Source organism: Garra rufa, chromosome 19 (assembly GCF_049309525.1).
Source record: "Garra rufa chromosome 19, GarRuf1.0, whole genome shotgun sequence".
Lineage (NCBI taxonomy): Eukaryota > Metazoa > Chordata > Actinopteri > Cypriniformes > Cyprinidae > Garra > Garra rufa.
Window position 1 is genome coordinate 20,218,959 of NC_133379.1, and position 17,738 is coordinate 20,236,696.

Sequence of the window (17,738 nt, forward strand, 5' to 3'; positions counted from 1 at the left end):
AGATTTATCGTAGTTTTATTTCTTTGTGTTTTAAACATTTAAGGCCTTACTGGTGTCTTTGTTTTACAGGAACATGAATCAGAAGGGGGCAGGACTCCACTGATGAAAGCAGCCAGAGCAGGACACCTGTGTACTGTGCAGTTTCTCATCAGCAAAGGCAAGTTATTATATCCAAAAAAAACATGAAATCAACAATAAATGCTAATAAGACCACTTAATTAGGTCTTTGCCATCAGCATTGTGAACGTTTATCAGCGACGACACTTTGCAGTAGAAAAAAAAAAACATTTGAAGCACTATAGAGAATAATTAGTACTATTAATTACTGTTTCTACATTTGCATCAAATGATGAGGAACAACTATGAATTACATTTTGTTTGTTTCTGCCCTATTTGTTGTTTTGAATGTGAAATTAATTTTTACATTTATGTCTGAAGGTGCTAATGTGAATAGAGCCACAGCCAACAATGATCACACAGTGGTTTCTCTGGCTTGTGCGGGGGGCCACTTGGCTGTGGTGGAGCTGCTGTTGGCCCATGGTGCTGACCCCACCCACAGACTGAAGGTGAGGGTTTCAGCCTCCCTGAGAATTACACTCTCCAGATGCTAGCGGGTGTTATGTGGTCACACAAACTCTGGTCGGTCCTCTGTGCTAATTAGAATTTCTCTTCTGCTCACAGGATGGCTCCACGATGCTGATTGAAGCTGCTAAAGGTGGTCACACTAATGTGGTGTCCTACTTGCTAGACTACCCAAACAACATTCTGTCAGTCCCTGCCCCAGACCTGTCCCAGCTCACGCCCCCCTCTCATGACACTTCTCAGGTGAGCGAAAACGTACACAGTCTCACAACCTAATGCTTTGAAATATGAAAATATCAATTTTTGGAGAACCAAGTGTATGTAACATGAATAGTTTATATAATTCTTTGTGCTTTTATTTAATTCAGTGTTTATTTTGTTTGACATACAGGCCCCTCGAGTCCCATTCCAAGCCCTGGCTATGGTGGTGCCCCCCCAGGAGCCAGACAGAGTGCCCTCCACCATCCCCACACCCCCACCCGTTACAAGCAAAGGTTAGTTTGTCTAGTAAAGTTACTCAAATCTGCTAGATGTGTTTCTTAAGATAACTATAGCCTTGTTAAGATTTTTGTACATATCCTACGAGAATCCAGTTATATTTAGCAATTCCTGAAATCACAATTCTGAAAATATGTTTTAGTCTGACTGCTCTGATTGGGTTTCAAATCGGATACATAAATCAGATTTGGACTGACAGTGTGAACATAGCATTTATGAATTGATATTGGATCATCAATTCTCTGCTTTAATTTTGCAAATGAAGAGTTCACTTAGGCTTCCCAACCTGACATTTACATACCATTTCTGTGATCGTATCACAATAAAATCATGCTTGGCCACATTAAAAGCCAACTTGCTCGATGCATTCTAAATGCATTGTGATAGGATAATAGCATTTAAAGATGGATAGACAGATTTTGAATATTTAATGTAGGTATAAATTACATTCATATAGGTAAGTAATATGCGTACTTATTTAGGCTGCAAATTATCATATGCATCACTGAGTCATTGCAGTGATTGTGTTGCTGTTTTTTCTGTTTATTCTGTTCTTACAATATAAAAAAGTCCCCCAAAAATACAGACACTGCACTCACACTTGAGACGCATTGGAACGAAGGTGTAATTGCAGTCTAGCTAAAATATCCAGGAAAAAATCTGAAATTCTATCCGCCCTACTTTGATAATTAAAATACCTTGGGCAGCAGAGAAACATTCAGTTGTTTGTGAATGACTAGACACTGTTGATGAGTTGTGTTGGGTTCTTGGGTTTGAGCATGTGTTTGGTTTTTCTTTTAGGTGCGTCCAAGCAGAGGCTGAGCTCTCTTCAGAGCAACTCCGTGGCCTCGGGTGGCCTAGACACCGACCTGCTGCCGCCCTTCCACCCGTACCAGCCTCTGGAATGCATCGTTGAGGAGACGGAGGGCAAGCTGAACGAGCTGGGCCAGCGCATCAGTGCCATTGAGAAGGCTCAGCTGCAGTCGCTCGAGCTCATCCAGGGTGAGCCGCTCACCAAAGACAAGATCGAGGAGCTGAAGAAGAGTCGCGAGGAGCAGGTGCAGAAGAAGAAGAAGATCTTGAAGGAGCTGCAGAAGGTGGAGCGGCAGTTGCAGCTGAAAACGCAGCAGCAGTTCACCAAAGAATACATGGAGACCAAGGGGCTCAAGGAGGAGCTGGGCCAGGCGGCAGGGGTGGAGACGCCCGGCACCCCCCTGCCCCTGCAGGCCACACAGCTGGGCTCTGACAACGAATGCGAGGTTAATCGCAAAGAGGAGGACCACAGGCCCACCGATGAGGAGGATGAAGATGAGGAGGAGGATGAAGACAACTTCGACTGTGCCAAGCTGCCACAGGTGGACACCATTCTGTCCAGAGAGGCAACGCAGCCGCCGCCACCTCCGCCTCCTCAGAACCAGGTCCTCCAGACGCCTCCTCTGCAGACCAGCTTCGTTCCCATCCAGCCTCTCGCCCCGCAGCAGTCCACGGACTTCAGTAACGCAGAGTACCCGGGTAGCAGCAGCCCAGACCTGCAGAGAGTTTTGCTGGGCCAGCAGCTGACGGGGTTGGGGCCAGGGCTTCTCGCACAGGCACCCGACGGACTCATGGTCGCCACGCCTGCACAGACGCTCACTGATACGCTTGATGACATCATGGCGGGTGAGCTCACTGCAACTGCGGTCATCATTGTTTCCATTCAGGATGTCAACCAATGATAAGAAATGGAATAGCTGCATTACCATTAGCAATTAGATCATTCTTTTGGCTTTTAGCACACAATATACTAATATGTATGTCTGATTAACAATGCTAGCCTGCTCTCAGAATTTGTATATACCTGCACATTTAAACAAATATACAGTCTTTCTCTTCTGATGAAAAATAGTGATGACTTGATCTTGCACAAATGGGTGTGTATACCCATGTGTATAAATACACAGCCAATCAAACGCTTTCTAGAATAGGAATATCCTCCCCTTTTTATCATTTGCTTAAGCAGAAATAAGTACTAAAATTACAAAAAAATAAGAATAGAGTAGTGCTGTTAAATCGATTAATCGTGGTTAACTGCATCCCAAATAAAAGTTTGTGTTTGCATAATATGCTTTTATTTTGGATGGGATTACTCTATTTGACAGCACTCAATTTTAGTTTTAGTAATTTTAGTACTTAGATGTAGAAAAGTGCTGTCAAATCGATTAATCAGGATTATTTGCATCCAAAATAAAAGTTAGTATTTACGATTAATTGATTTGGACAGTACTATATTTTTATTTCAAATTTTAGTTAGTAATTTTAGTACTTGGAGGTAAAGTATTGCTGTCAAATCGATTAATCACATCCAAAATAAGGAGTTTGTTTACGTAATGTGTGTATACATATAAATATACTATTACATGCACACATAATGTTAATAAAACGTTTATTTTGTATGTGATTTAATTGCAATTAATAGATTTGACAGCATTACTTTTTTCTTATTTCAATTTTAGTTATAGTAATTTTAGTACTTGGATGTAGAGTAATGCTGTCAAATCGATTAATCACATCCAAAATAAAGGTTTTTTACAAGTGTGTATACATATAAATATACACAGTACACATGTATATTATATAAATGCAAACCTTTATTTCAGAGGCGTTTAATCATGATTAATCAATTTGACAGCACTACTCTATTCTTATTTCTATACTTATTTTTAGTAATTTTAGTACTTAGATGTAGAGTAGTGCTGTCAAATCAATTAATCGCATCCAAAATAAAAGTTTGTGTTATGCACAGTACATGTTATGTGACCACAGACTTTTATTTTGAATGAGATTAATCGATTTGACAGCACCACTCTATTTTTATTTTTATTTGTTTTAGTCATTTTAGTACTTCGATATAGAGTATTGCTGCCAAACCGAATAATTGCGATAAATCACATCCAAAATAAAAGTTTGTTTACACGTAATGTGTGCATACATATAAATATACACAGCACACACATATATTATGTAAACACAAATTTGTATTCATGATGCAATTAGTCGCGATTAATCAATTTGACAGCACTATTCTTAAATTTTAGTTTTAGTAATTTTAGTACTTAGTTGTAGAGTATTGCTGTCAAATAAATTAATCGCATCTAGAATAAAAGTTTGTTTACATAATGCGTGCATACATTTTAATATACACAGTACACCCACATATATATATATTGTGTAAAAACAAACCTTTATTTTGGATGCGATTAAGCACGATTAATAACATTTAATCGATTTGACAGCACTAAAATAAAGCGAAATAAAATATTTTAAAAACGAATAAAAAAGACCAACATACAAAATTGCTAAATTTAAAATAAAAAAACTAAAAATAAAAAAATAAAAGCTAATTCAAAATATGAATAAATACTATTACAGTAAGTAATATTAAAATAACTCTGGTCTGACTCTTTCTTCACAGCTGTGAACAGCAGAGTGCCTGGGGTAAACACTACAACTTCGCCCTCCCCTCAGCCCTCCGCACAGACGCCCATCAACACAGTCTCCCCACCCTCCATGCTCCCTCTGTACCCCTCAGTGGACATTGACGCACATGTAAGGCCATCTTCTCAGCATGCAGCAAAACGACTGCTGTAGAATAAATGTATGCATAAGATTTACCATATTTGTTTTTAAGCAAATTATTTAACTATCTTCAACTATCTTCCCCACAGACTGAGAGCAATCATGATACGGCGCTGACTCTGGCCTGCGCAGGTGGCCATGAAGAGCTTGTCTCAGTGCTCATTGCACGTGGGGCCAACATCGAGCACCGGGACAAGAAGGGTAAGAGGCTCCTTCATTTGTCCCTTGAACTCGTATCTATATAGTAAATTTACAGAGATGTTAACTGTTGTTCTGTGTCTGCGCACAGGGTTCACTCCCCTAATCCTAGCTGCCACTGCGGGCCATGTGGGTGTGGTGGAGATCCTACTGGACAAGGGAGGGGACATTGAAGCTCAGTCTGAGAGGACCAAAGACACCCCTCTGTCCCTCGCCTGCTCAGGTGGCAGACAAGAGGTACCGTAACAGTTTTAAATCTTCAGCAGAACTCTCCAAAATGCCCCAAAGACTTGGTAGTACATGACTTTATCTGTATCTTTACAGGTGGTGGAGCTGTTGTTGCTCCGTGGGGCTAATAAGGAGCACCGTAACGTTTCTGACTACACCCCACTCAGCCTAGCGGCCTCAGGGGGCTACGTCAACATCATCAAGATCCTTCTGAATGCTGGTGCTGAAATCAACTCTAGGTCAGAACATCTGCTCCCATTGATTTGATCAAATGTCTTAAGACCCATATTAACACGCTATTCATTTTAACACTCTAAACTTTTATTTTTCTTTCAGAACTGGCAGTAAGCTGGGCATTTCTCCACTCATGTTGGCAGCCATGAATGGCCACGTGCCTGCGGTGAAGCTGCTGTTAGACATGGGCTCAGACATCAATGCACAGATCGAGACCAATCGTAACACAGCACTGACCTTGGCCTGCTTCCAAGGGCGAGCAGAGGTTGTCAGCTTGCTTCTGGACCGGAAGGCCAACGTGGAACACCGCGCCAAGGTCTGTGATCACCTTTCCATGTGGTGTTACTTGGGCAGTGTGGTCCTTGTGTATAGTTCACTCTAGAATTAAAATGTCCTTATTTACTCACCCCCGTGCCATCCAAGATGTGCATGTCTTTCTGTTTTCACTTAAAAAAGAAATCAAGGTTTTTGAGGAAAACATTTTTGGATTTTTCTCCATATAGTGGAATTCAATGGGAACCAATGGTTTGAAGGTCCAAATTGCAGTTTTAATGCAGGTAAGAAGGGCTCTACACGATCCCAGCCGTGGAATAAGGGTCTTATCTAGTGAAACAATCTGTCATAATTCTGTGCTGCAAGAAAATAAAAAATCGTGTAGAGCCCTATGAAGCTCCATTGAACCTGCAATTTGGACCTTCAAACCATTGATCCCCATTGAAGTCCACTATATGGAGCAAAAACCTGGAATGTTTTCCTCTGAAACCTTGATTTCTTTTCAACTGAAGAAAGAAAGACATGAACCTCCATGTCATCCATATGTTCATTACCTTAATATGAAACTATATGTTAATGGGACCTTTCTTTCCACTAGACTGGCCTTACCCCTCTCATGGAGGCTGCGTCTGGTGGTTATGCTGAAGTGGGTCGTGTGCTGTTGGATAAAGGGGCAGATGTCAATGCCCCTCCAGTTCCCTCTTCTCGTGACACTGCCCTCACCATTGCTGCAGACAAGGGTCACTACAAATTCTGCGAGCTTCTCATCAGCAGGTGCATCTTTGTTACACTGGTAGTCTATAGTACTAGTTGGTCTTCTTTCCAGAATGTAGCATCTCATGCTGTTGTTTCTGCTCTGTTGATGTAGAGGGGCTCACATTGACGTGCGAAATAAGAAGGGGAACACCCCTTTGTGGCTTGCTGCTAACGGTGGCCACTTTGATGTGGTGCAGCTGTTGGTGCAGGCTGGAGCCGATGTGGACGCAGCAGACAACCGCAAAATAACCCCCCTCATGGCAGCGTTCCGCAAGGTGAGCGATTTGTCATGCTGTCCATAGGATTGATGAGCATCTTGGTTTAAGATTAAATGTCACTGGTGCTGCCCTTTTGTAGAAAAATAATGGATGACGATAATCTGATATATATTCTTTTTCAGGGCCATGTAAAAGTGGTGCAGTACCTGGTGAAGGAAGTCAACCAGTTCCCATCTGACATCGAGTGCATGAGATATATCGCAACTATTGCAGATAAGGTATAAAAGGCCAAAACACAGTCTTAGTTGAAGTTAAAAGTTTACACACATCTTGCAGATTTTGCATAATGTAATTATTTTGCCAAAATAAGAGGGATCATACAAAATGCATGTTGTTTTTTTTATTTAGTACTGACCTGAATAAGATATTTCACATAAAATATGTTTACAAGTCCACAAGAGAAAGTAATAGTTGAATTAATAAAAAATTACCATGTTCAAAAGTTAACATACACTTGATTCGTAACACTGTGTTACCTGAATGATCCACAGCTGTTTTTATTTTAGTGATAGTTTATCATCAGTCCCTTGTTTGTCCTGAAAAGTTGAACTTTGCCTGCTGTTCTTCAAAAAAATCTATCAGGTCCCACACATTCTTTTGGTTTTTCAGCATTTTTGTGTATTTGAACCCTTTCCAACATGACATTATGATTTTGAGATCCATCTTTTTACACTGAGAACAACTGAGGGACTCACTGATGCTTCTGAAGGAAAAATGATTGCATTAAGAGCCGGGGGCTCTGTAAACTTTTGAATGGAATAAGGATGTGTAAAAAAAAAAAAAAAATTTAGCCTAAATATCATCAAATTTTTTCATTTAGTACTGCCCTTCAGAAGCAACAGAAAATACATACTTGAGTTTCCCCAAAAGACAAAACAAGTTAAATTTACCCTGATTTTCGAATTCAAGAAGCCAACTATTATTTTCTCTTGTGGACTATATGTAAACATCTCTTATGTGAAATATCTTATTTAGGTCAGTACTAAATAAAAAAAATACCATGCATTTTGTATGATCTCTATTATTTTTGGTAAAATAATTAACATTTTGCAGGTTTTGCAAGGTGAATGTTAACGTTTGACTTCAACTGTATCTGTAGAGGACTATTTACATGATTTGATAAGTCTTTAATTCTTAAATGTTCACATTGTCACTCTGTAGGAGCTGCTGAAAAAGTGTCATCAGTGCATGGAGACCATTGTCAAAGCCAAAGATCAGCAGGCGGCTGAGGCAAACAAGAACGCCAGCATTCTACTTAAGGAACTTGATCTGGAGAAGGTTTGTATCTTGTGATCTTTGACCAGTTAGCCTAACTATTGAGCTATCTAAAGGATTTTTATATAAGTTCTTCTCAAATTCTATCATATAGTCTCGTGAAGAAAGCAAGAAGCAGGCTCTGGCTGCGAAGCGAGAGAAGAGAAAGGAGAAGCGCAAGAAAAAGAAGGAAGAGCAGAAGAGGAAGCTGGAGGAAGAAGAGGCTAAAGTCAAAGAGGTGTTCTGTGAGATGCAGGATCAGAAGGAGGACTCTACCGAAGGTGAGAAGCACCTTGTCTGTTTATACCCAGTTATAGAAAATGCAGCTTCAGCTGCAGTTATTTTTCTTTTTTTAATGAAAGAAATTGCTTTTTGTAGTGATGCACTGAAATCTCAACAATAAAATATTCAGCCAAAATGTGTTTAGGAACTGAAATCATTGACCAAATTGGTGAGGGTTAATTAGCACTTCTCCAATGATACATTTGGACTGTGACAGCATCTATTTCATGTCTACAACGTGGTGTTAACATGTCAACTGCATGAATACTAGGACTGACTCGACAATATTGATTTCTCGATTTTAATCAATCTTCATTTTGATGAGATTCATTATTTTTTATCTGAATGCTATTTTCTTTTAACTGATTTGTTACTTTTGATATGGAACACAATTGACAAAATATTAAAAGTCAGACTCTCTTGAAAATTCAAACAAATGTCATTCTGGCACTCTTTAATATGGCATGACGGATCGCTTTAGCAACCTCAGTTCAAGCGTACCACAGAAAAAGGCCTATGAAACAGCTTGTGAATGCGCAACGTTACATTTACCTCAGAAATCCTTCATACATTAAATGTCCATAGCTTGTTAGTTCGCTAGAAAAAAAAATTCTAGAGAGGAACATTTTGCTAAATATATCTGCTATATTACATTTATCATTATATTTTTTTAATGAAAAAGTTTAAATTACAGACAAATTGGAGTAGAAACAATTATATCATTAATAAGTTGATGGAAAAACTGCCTTATGTTCAGTTTTAATATTTATAAACAGTTATTTAATTGAGTATTTTGGTTTATTTATTTTTTTATTTTTGGCTAAATGTGACATTCCAGAACAGTTGCATCTCAGCCAAATATTGTCCTATCCTAACAAATTATACATCAATGGAAAGCTTTTTATTCAGCTTTCAGATTATGTATAAATTTCAAATTTCAAAAAACTGACCCTTATGACTGGTTTTGTGGTCCAGGGTCACAAATGAACTTTTTTTTTTTTTTTTTAATCTCTTTCTGTAAATGATCTCTGTTCTGGTGCCTGATGCATCATTAACCTTTTGTCTTTTTTTCTTGCAGAAGTGGAGGTTCCCATTGAGCCCCCAAGTGCTACCACCACCACAACCATCGGTATCTCCGCCACCTCCACGACCTTCACTAACACGTTCGGCAAAAAGCGCGCCAATGTGGCCACCACACCAAGCACCAATCGCAAAAACAAAAAGAACAAGACCAAGGATTCACCTAGCGAGCCGATAATCCTTCAGGACCCACAGGTGGCGCTGGCACAGCAGAAAGCTGACAAAAATAAGATCCATGGAGAACCTCGAGGGGGTGGGGCACCGGGTGGCACCAGCGACTCGAATCTAGACAGCACCGACTGCAACAGTGAGAGCAGCAACGGCAGTAAGAGTCAGGAGCTCCCCGACCTGCCTTCATCGTCGTCCTCTTCTGCCCCTTCGATCCTTGCAGGCACTAACCAGCCACATGTCGCAAGTGAGAAGAGACAGGGGCTATCGCTGCCGGGCTCTCGTGAGGATAAGGTCACGGTGTCCATCTCCAAACCACAGCAGAAGTAAGAGTTAATGTACTCCTGCTTGCTGCTACTGCATTGTTAATTCAAGATGGAAGTTACCTGAGCATTTGACAGATCTTACCCACTAGTTTATTTTCTTGAACCTTAGTAGTTTTCCTTGTGATTTGACAAGATACTGCAAAAATTGTTTGTAGGAAGATGATTAAACCTTTTCTATTTACGTTGTTAACAGATCTCATGAGATCAACAGTGACTTGACCCCCTGTTCCCTGCCCCCCTCGTTCAAGACCATTTCACTGCCAGTCACCTCGCCCAACAGTAAGATGAATCTCACTAGCCCAAAGAGAGGCCAGAAGAGAGAAGAGGGGTGGAAAGAGGTGGTTCGGAGGTGAGGGGCACTTTTTTAATGTTAAAATCTAAAAATAACAGGATAAAAAAAAAAACTAAATTATTAAAACACTAGTATTTTCACCAGCTAAAAATAGTTTTAAGTCAGTCATTTCTATCTCTTGCTGTAGTGTTTCAGTAGAAAGTATCAGTTTACATTTCCAAACATTCATTTTGCCATTAATTGTAATAATCCAGTGAGATTTTTGTTTGCACAAGGAGTCTGACAACATCCAGTCTGTCTAGAATGACATGAAGAAACAGAACTGTTTCTAAAACAGACTAAATCCAGAAGAACTGTGGCAACGTCTCCAAGATGCTTCAAGAAACCTACTTGCAAAGCTACAATACTGTTAAACGTTTTAGGCACTTGTGTAAAGATGCTGTAAAATGAGGATGCAGTCAAAATACGGTCATAAATAGATTTTCTTTATGAATTAACTTCTATTAACTAAATTGAATCAACATTTGGTGTGACCATCCTTTGTTTAAAGCAGCTTTTGCACTAGGTGCACTTGCGCATGGTTTTTCAGGTCTCTTGAAGCATCTTGGAGACATTGCCACAGTTCTTCTGGATGTAGTCTGTCTCAGTTTGTTCTATTTATTCTTGTCATTCCAGAAAAACTGGATGATTATGAGATCAGATCTCTGTATGGAGCACTGGCTGTTGTCAGACAGTAAATATTGGCTAAATTAATGTTTGTTGATATTTCCAACTGACACACTACAGTAAAAGATATCAGTAAAGATAAAAGCAATATCTTAGAAATGAGAGAGAAATGACTTAAAAACATTTTTAGCTGTTGAAAATACTAGTTTCCTAATATATTTGGCCAGCACTGTACAGTGAAGCAAGGATGTAAACCATAACTAGGGATCTGAACATCTTAGAAATTTATGGATAAGCTCTTTAGACTTAGCAACGTGCTTAAAACCTCAGTAACAGAATTGAAAGATCCTGTTAAACACTGGAGTATTGTGTCACATGAGTTTCGCTTTGTCATTTCTCCCTTAGATCCAAGAAGCTCTCTGTCCCTGCCTCTGTGGTATCTCGGATTATGGGTAGAGGTGGCTGCAACATTACGGCCATCCAAGACGTTACAGGTGCACACATCGACGTGGACAAACAAAAGGACAAGAATGGAGAGAGAATGATTACAATCAGGTAAAAAATTAGGCAGAACCTTTTTTTTTTTTTTTTTTTTTTTTTAGGATGCTAGCAGTTTTCCTTGCTGGAATTTCTTGCATATGTTTGCTTTCTCTGTTTGCAGAGGTGGCACTGAGTCGACACGGCATGCAGTCCAGCTGATCAACGCGCTGATCCAGGACCCAGCCAAAGAGCTAGAGGACCTGATCCCTCGTAACCACATCCGGCCGCCTGGCGCCAACACCAAAATCAGCTCCACCTACACAACCTCCACTGGGGCCACAAGCACTACCGCAGCCAGTTCAAAAGGCCTGCCATCTGTAGTGCCCTCCTCCACTGTGTCCTTCCAGTCCTCCACTAACTTCACAGCTCAGCAGGCTGGCAAGTTGGGAAAAAGTATGGCACCGGGCGTCAGGCCTCCCTTCGTTTCTTTGCCACCGCTTGCTTACGCTCATCCTCAGCTGGCCCTTCTCGCAGCCCAGACTATGAACCAGATCCGCCACCCTCGGTTACCCATGGCGCAGTTTGGTGGCACTTTCTCATCCTCTCCCAACACTTGGGGTCCTTTCCCTGTTCGTCCTGTGAGCCCTGGCAGCGCTAACAGCTCACCCAAACACAGCGGTAATTCTCTGCCACGTCCCGCCAGCTCTGCTCTGGTCCACACTGAGCATCCCGCTGCTCCCATGTCCAGCACCTCGACTCCTTCTGCCTCCACCACTTCTCCCACCAGTACCGCACCTGCAAGCACCCCTACGCCTTCCTCTGTCAGGAAGCAGCTTTTCTCGACAGAGCCCAAGTCTGGGGCAGGAGTTACTGTGGCCTCTACCGGCAACAGCGCTCCCTCTGCGCAAGTCGCACCGTCTCCCATCAGCTGCGCTCCCACGACCCCTACAACTCCTCCACCTCCATCCGCGCCCATTGCTCCACCTCCACAGCATCCCCCTCCCTCCAAGCCAGAGCCGGCCGGTCTTAGCACCCCTGCTAAAGAGAAGCCCGTCGCAGAGCTCGCCGCAACTCCCGCAGGAGCTCCATCTGATGGGCCCAGCCCCTCTGCCCCCTTGCACTTCCCCTCGTCTCCCTCTGCCCCCTCGATGCTGCCTGTACAGCCCGAGAGCCGGCAACCACTTCCGTCACACTTTCCCTCCAGCACAGAACCCTCATCACAGCCAGGCTCATCTCACCCCATCACACGCCTGCCCCCTCCGACCTCCAGCAGCACAGTCACTAATACCAGCAGCGCCTTACCTCATTACGCCGCCCCCAACGCCCCCGGTGTGTCCCCACGCATGCAGCCACCGACACCCTACTACCCCATGGCTCCAGGGGCTCTTCCGGAGCAGCAGTCTGTGTTTGTACCTCCGGGAGCCTCACAGGAAAGCCTCAAACAACAGCAACAGCCTCCACCTCAGCCCAATCTGGCTCCGGCAGGCATGCCCCCACCCTCTCATCCAATGTCCTCCACCATGGGCATGATAAACGGCTCTCAAATGCACCTGCACAGTGGAAAGGCGCAACTGCCCCCCAACTTTGGCCCTGCGGCTATCTTTAATCACTTTAGCAGCATCTTCGACAGCAACCAGGTGGGGAACAACCAGGTTTGGGGTGCCTGCCATCTACCTGCACGTACCCCTCCGGAGCAGACCTACAGCGCTCCGCCTAACGCCTACATAAGTGGAATGGGGCAGATCGATAGTGTCATACCTCCTCCCGACGGCTCAAAAGCTCCTGGATATCGCTGTTCCTCACAGCGAATTGTCTCCAGTCCTATTGGTAAGTGCTGTTTTTCCATCAAGGGCCTCCATTCTTGCTCCTGAAGGGCCATCTTCCTTTAGAGTTTTGCATCATCCTGCTTTAAAGGAGTAGTTTACTTCCAGAACAAAAATTTACAGATGTCATCCAAGATGTTCATGTTTTTCTTTTTTCAGTCATAAAGAAATCGTTTTTTGAGGAAAACATTTCATGAATACTCTCCATATAGTGGACTTCTATGGTGTCAGCAGGTTTGAACTTACAAAATGCAGTTTCATTGCAGCTTCAAAGGGCTCTAAACAACCCCAGCCGAGGAATAAGAGTCTTATCTAGCGAAATGATCTGTCATTTTCTAAAAAAAACCTCAAAAGCTGGTCTTTTCTAGCTGTGCGTGCACTCTGCTTGTGCATGGCAAAGCTAGACAAGACGAGCATTTGAGGTTTAAAAGTATATACATTTTTTATTTATTTCTTTTTTTAAGAAATTGACAGATCGTTTCACTAGGTGAGACCCTTATTCCTTGATTGGGGTCATGTAGAGCCCTTTGAAGCTGCATTGAAACGGCATTTTGGAAGTTCAAACTCGCGGGCACCATAGAAGTCGACTATATGGGGATAAATCCTAAAGTGTTTTCCTCCAAAAACATGACTGAAGAAATGTCTTTATGACTGAAGAAAGAAATACATTAACATCTTGGATGACAATGGGGTGGGTACATCATCTGTAAATTTTAGCTCTGGAAATGAACTACTCCTTTAACACACTTGTCTTGAAATTTCTCATGCCGAAGACATATGAACAAACCTGGCACTTCAGGAGCAGGTTTAGGATTAGTCCACTTCCAAATAAAAATTTCCTGATAATTTACTCACCCCCATTTTCATTCAAGATGATCTTGTCTTTCTGTCTTAAGTCACAAAGAAATCAAAAAAAAAATTGAGGAAAACATTCCAGGATTTTTCTCCATATAGTGGACTTCAATGGTGCTTAATGGATTGAAGGTTAAAAATGCAGTTTCAATACAGCTTCAAAGGGATCTACATGATCCCAGCCGAGGAATTGAACCAGAGTACACATGCACATCACAGAGTTAGCACAAAACAAGCATTTGAGGTTAAAAAGTATATATTTTTTTATACAATAACTGATCGTTATGCTAGATAAGACCTTTATTCCACAGCTGGGATTGTGTAGAGCCCTTTGAAGCTGTATTTTTAACCTTCAGTCTTGAGCACCATTGAAGTCCACTATAGACGTTTTCCTGAACACGGAAGTAAGTCCGACTCTTAACTGAAAGAATGCTTTGCATTTCCGGTCTGCATTGTTTCTAGTCAAATTAGGGTATATTCCGAGCTAATAAACTAATGTCGCAATGACCGTCATTTGTCAGTGCCTCACTTTAATGAGTGTGTAGATGACACGAAGCAGCGGACGTTAGCTACATTAAAAACAGATGGACGCTGTTTGAATGGGTTCCTATGGAAACCGGAACAGAAAAGCATTCAATCTGACATTAGAATTCGTAATGGCGGCGCTCATCGTTTACTCAGGAAAAAGGTCTATATGGAGAAAAATCCTGGAATGTTTTCCTCAAAAACGTCATTTCTTTGCGACTGAAGAAAGAAAGACATTAACTTTGAACGACATGGAGGAAGTTTTCAGGAAATGTTTATTCTGTAGGTGGACTAATCCTTTAAATACCATGCACTATTGCTGATGTCCTTGCTTCTTTGTTTTGTGATTGGGGTTAATCCTTTTATCTTCACTCAGGTATACACCCCATGGACAACTCTATGTCCTCGTCCGCTGCGCTCCCCAGCTTTACCACAAGCATATCTGCCAGCCCTGTGTTCCTACCAGGTCCTGCTCCAGTGGGCACACCCTCCTTCAGCCGCCAGCACTTCTCTCCCCATCCCTGGAGTGCCTCCACCTCTTGTACGTGCATAAACAAGTCTTTGTGAGACAGATGGACCATGGAACACATTACGTTTTCGAAGACCATATTGCTTGTGTTCTTTCTGACGGTTTCTTCCTTGATTTCAGGCGAGTCTCCAGTGCCCTCTGTGTCTTCCGGGGCATCCTCACCTCTTTGCACGTCTACGGTGACTCCCGCTCTGATCCAGGCAAAACCAAGTAGCTCCAACCAGCAGGACCGCAAAGTGCCCCCTCCAATTGGAACAGAGCGCCTGGCCCGCATCCGGCAAACTGGCTCTGTCAACCACACCATGCTGCCCACCAGCTACACCCCACCGGTTGGACAAGGTGGCATCTGGTCTTTTGGAGTGGGCAGTGCCTCCGGTGAGTCCCAGTTATTTGCATATGCAGTGACCAGTAACACATTGCACTAAATGTAAAGGGTTGCGTTTAGAAGTTATTAAATATCGGTCTTTGGTCTTCACAGAGACAATGTCAGGCTGGTCTCAGCCCCTAATGGGAGGGCCAGTGATGCACCAGCAGATGCAGGAGCAGTCGGCCTTCTCTCAGCACCAGGCTATGGAACGAGATGATACTGGGATTGTGGCTCCTTCTAACACTTTCCACCAACCTCTCCCCACCAACTTCATGGATTTTCCAAAGGTACGTACTGTACAGTGACACCTTGTTGGTGGTTCAAAATGAAGAATTCTACTCACAAATGTTTGTTTTGTGGACTGTACAGGGGCTGCCGATGTCAATGTACGGTGGCGCGATGATCCCTCCTCACCCACAGATGGCAGAGGGTCCTGGAGGCCCTGTATACAATGGTCTTCACGCTTCTGACCCTGCCTGGAATCCCATCCTAAAGGTTGTTCCCAACACTGCTGAGAATTCAGACCCACAGCAGGTAATTGCTCTTAGTAGACGCCAACTGAAAGTTGGCACCTTTTGCTATCTAACTCTGTTTAACTCTTTAAATTCGTTGTTGCAGGTGTGGCCAGGCACTTGGGCCCCGCATGTGGGAAACGTGCATCTGAATCATGTCAACTAAACAGTGAGCGAGAGAGGCCTAGGAGCAGTAACAAGAAACACGTTAAAAAGAACAAGATAATTACCTAATTACTGAGACGTGGTATTAACCTAGATGTGTCCCCCAAAAAATGTTAAACATGTTCTGAAATTTGAGAGATGGACACCCTTGATGTGCCTAACTAAAAAGAGAGAATCCAGTGTGGGATTTAACGTGTTTACCACTGTCTATGAACAAATCGATTGCCTGTTCAACAGGATACATTCTGAGTAGTATAGCCATTTTGACATTTAAGCCCCACGTAAAAGTGTTCTTGGTCGGCAGGGCTCAATAGGACAGTGCGCTATTTATACTTGGCCAAGACCTAGATGATTGCGTAAAGAATGAAATCAGACCTTTTAGAGTGGTAAATACCTGTATAATTGTTTACATACTGAAAAAGGGTTAAAAATGAGAGTAAATTTCATGTCGTATAGTGGCTCTACTTTATGTAGCCTGTATTAATGTGAAATATTTACCTTAATATTCAATAAAAAGTTGGAAATGTATCTTGTGTGTGTTTTATTTTGATCAGTTCATTTTTTTTAAGTGGGTAACGACTCACAATCCAAGTTTTCTGTTAGAAGTATGACTAATCTGTCTGCAATTATATAAGGTAAAGCAAAGAAACTAGTACTTGATGTTAACTTCAAAGAAAGACAAATATTCTAGGGTGTAACTTTTCACTTTTTAAAATGCCTGTGTTCTGAAAATCTGGTGACCTACCAGGAATTTAAATTGATATCTTAGGACAAACTGTTGGAGTATAGAAATCATCATAATATACTGCAAATATGAGGAGGCATATGTAGATTTGGATACGTCATCCTGAGAGGTAATTTTTTTTTTTTTTTTTTTTTTGTGCAGCACGAGGTGTTTTCATATCTTATCGTAGAGTTCATATCATGTGCCCAACTGAATCACTCTGAAAACCTTGTGCTTTTCGAAGAGTTTACATTCCATGAAATGGCTCTAAACACTTGCTCCCTATAGAGGGCCTCAGCACTATGTGTCTATGGCAAGTAGCTTTAACATTTAATCTGTAAACCCATACTAGTATCGATTTTCATGATATTAGTACTTGTAATTAAATGGAAAAGATGGCAGTATCTAAAAAAACAAGTGCTTAATCATTAGATACGGGTACTTATTAGATACTAGTACTTATTTGTTAGGTACTAGTACGTATTTTCAGATACTAATACTTTTACATTAGATACTGGTACTTACTATTAGACATTAGTACTTATTTGTTAGATACTAGTATCTATTAAATGGATACCAGTTCCTATTCATTAGATACAAGTAATTATTATCAGATACCATTCATTTTAAATTAAATACTGGTACTTATTAGATAATCGTTGTTAAATACTAGTACCTATTAAATGGATACCAGTACTTGTTCATTAGATACTAGCACTTATTTCAACTGTGACTAGTACTTATTCCATTCGTACTAGTAACAAATTACATTTTTTTTTTTTTTTGCCATTGACTTCTTTGGGGATCTGTCATTGAGATATCAGCTATATATTTAGACTAGTATATATTTAAATTGTGACTTGTACAACATTTTGTAATATACTAGCATTTATTCATTACATACTAGTACTTATTTTTTAGATACTAGTACTTAATCATTAGATACTCATGCTTATTTGATAATCCTACCTAATATAAACTAGTTATTACATGCTAGTATTTATTCAATAGATACTAGTACATATTTATTA

At 41.4% G+C, this 17,738-nt stretch overlaps 1 protein-coding gene across 4 annotated transcripts in view; it reads left to right on the forward strand.

The window, feature by feature from the left end:
• ankhd1 (ankyrin repeat and KH domain containing 1) overlaps positions 1-16,511 on the forward strand; it is a 64,079-nt gene extending 47,568 nt beyond the window's left edge. For all 4 annotated transcript variants that reach the window (XM_073825221.1, XM_073825222.1, XM_073825223.1 and 1 more), the window contains exons 11-34: positions 70-157; positions 439-566; positions 682-825; positions 974-1,076; positions 1,882-2,739; positions 4,532-4,665; positions 4,785-4,896; positions 4,985-5,130; positions 5,218-5,360; positions 5,458-5,671; positions 6,227-6,402; positions 6,497-6,659; positions 6,785-6,880; positions 7,824-7,940; positions 8,032-8,197; positions 9,277-9,772; positions 9,966-10,121; positions 11,136-11,285; positions 11,392-13,037; positions 14,787-14,951; positions 15,060-15,314; positions 15,418-15,593; positions 15,676-15,840; positions 15,925-16,511. In XM_073825221.1, coding sequence (XP_073681322.1) covers positions 70-157; positions 439-566; positions 682-825; positions 974-1,076; positions 1,882-2,739; positions 4,532-4,665; positions 4,785-4,896; positions 4,985-5,130; positions 5,218-5,360; positions 5,458-5,671; positions 6,227-6,402; positions 6,497-6,659; positions 6,785-6,880; positions 7,824-7,940; positions 8,032-8,197; positions 9,277-9,772; positions 9,966-10,121; positions 11,136-11,285; positions 11,392-13,037; positions 14,787-14,951; positions 15,060-15,314; positions 15,418-15,593; positions 15,676-15,840; positions 15,925-15,984 — 6,057 coding nt within the window. In that variant the 3' untranslated portion in view covers positions 15,985-16,511. The remainder of the gene's footprint in view (positions 1-69; positions 158-438; positions 567-681; positions 826-973; positions 1,077-1,881; positions 2,740-4,531; positions 4,666-4,784; positions 4,897-4,984; positions 5,131-5,217; positions 5,361-5,457; positions 5,672-6,226; positions 6,403-6,496; positions 6,660-6,784; positions 6,881-7,823; positions 7,941-8,031; positions 8,198-9,276; positions 9,773-9,965; positions 10,122-11,135; positions 11,286-11,391; positions 13,038-14,786; positions 14,952-15,059; positions 15,315-15,417; positions 15,594-15,675; positions 15,841-15,924) is intronic.
• The last annotated feature ends 1,227 nt before the right edge of the window (positions 16,512-17,738 follow it).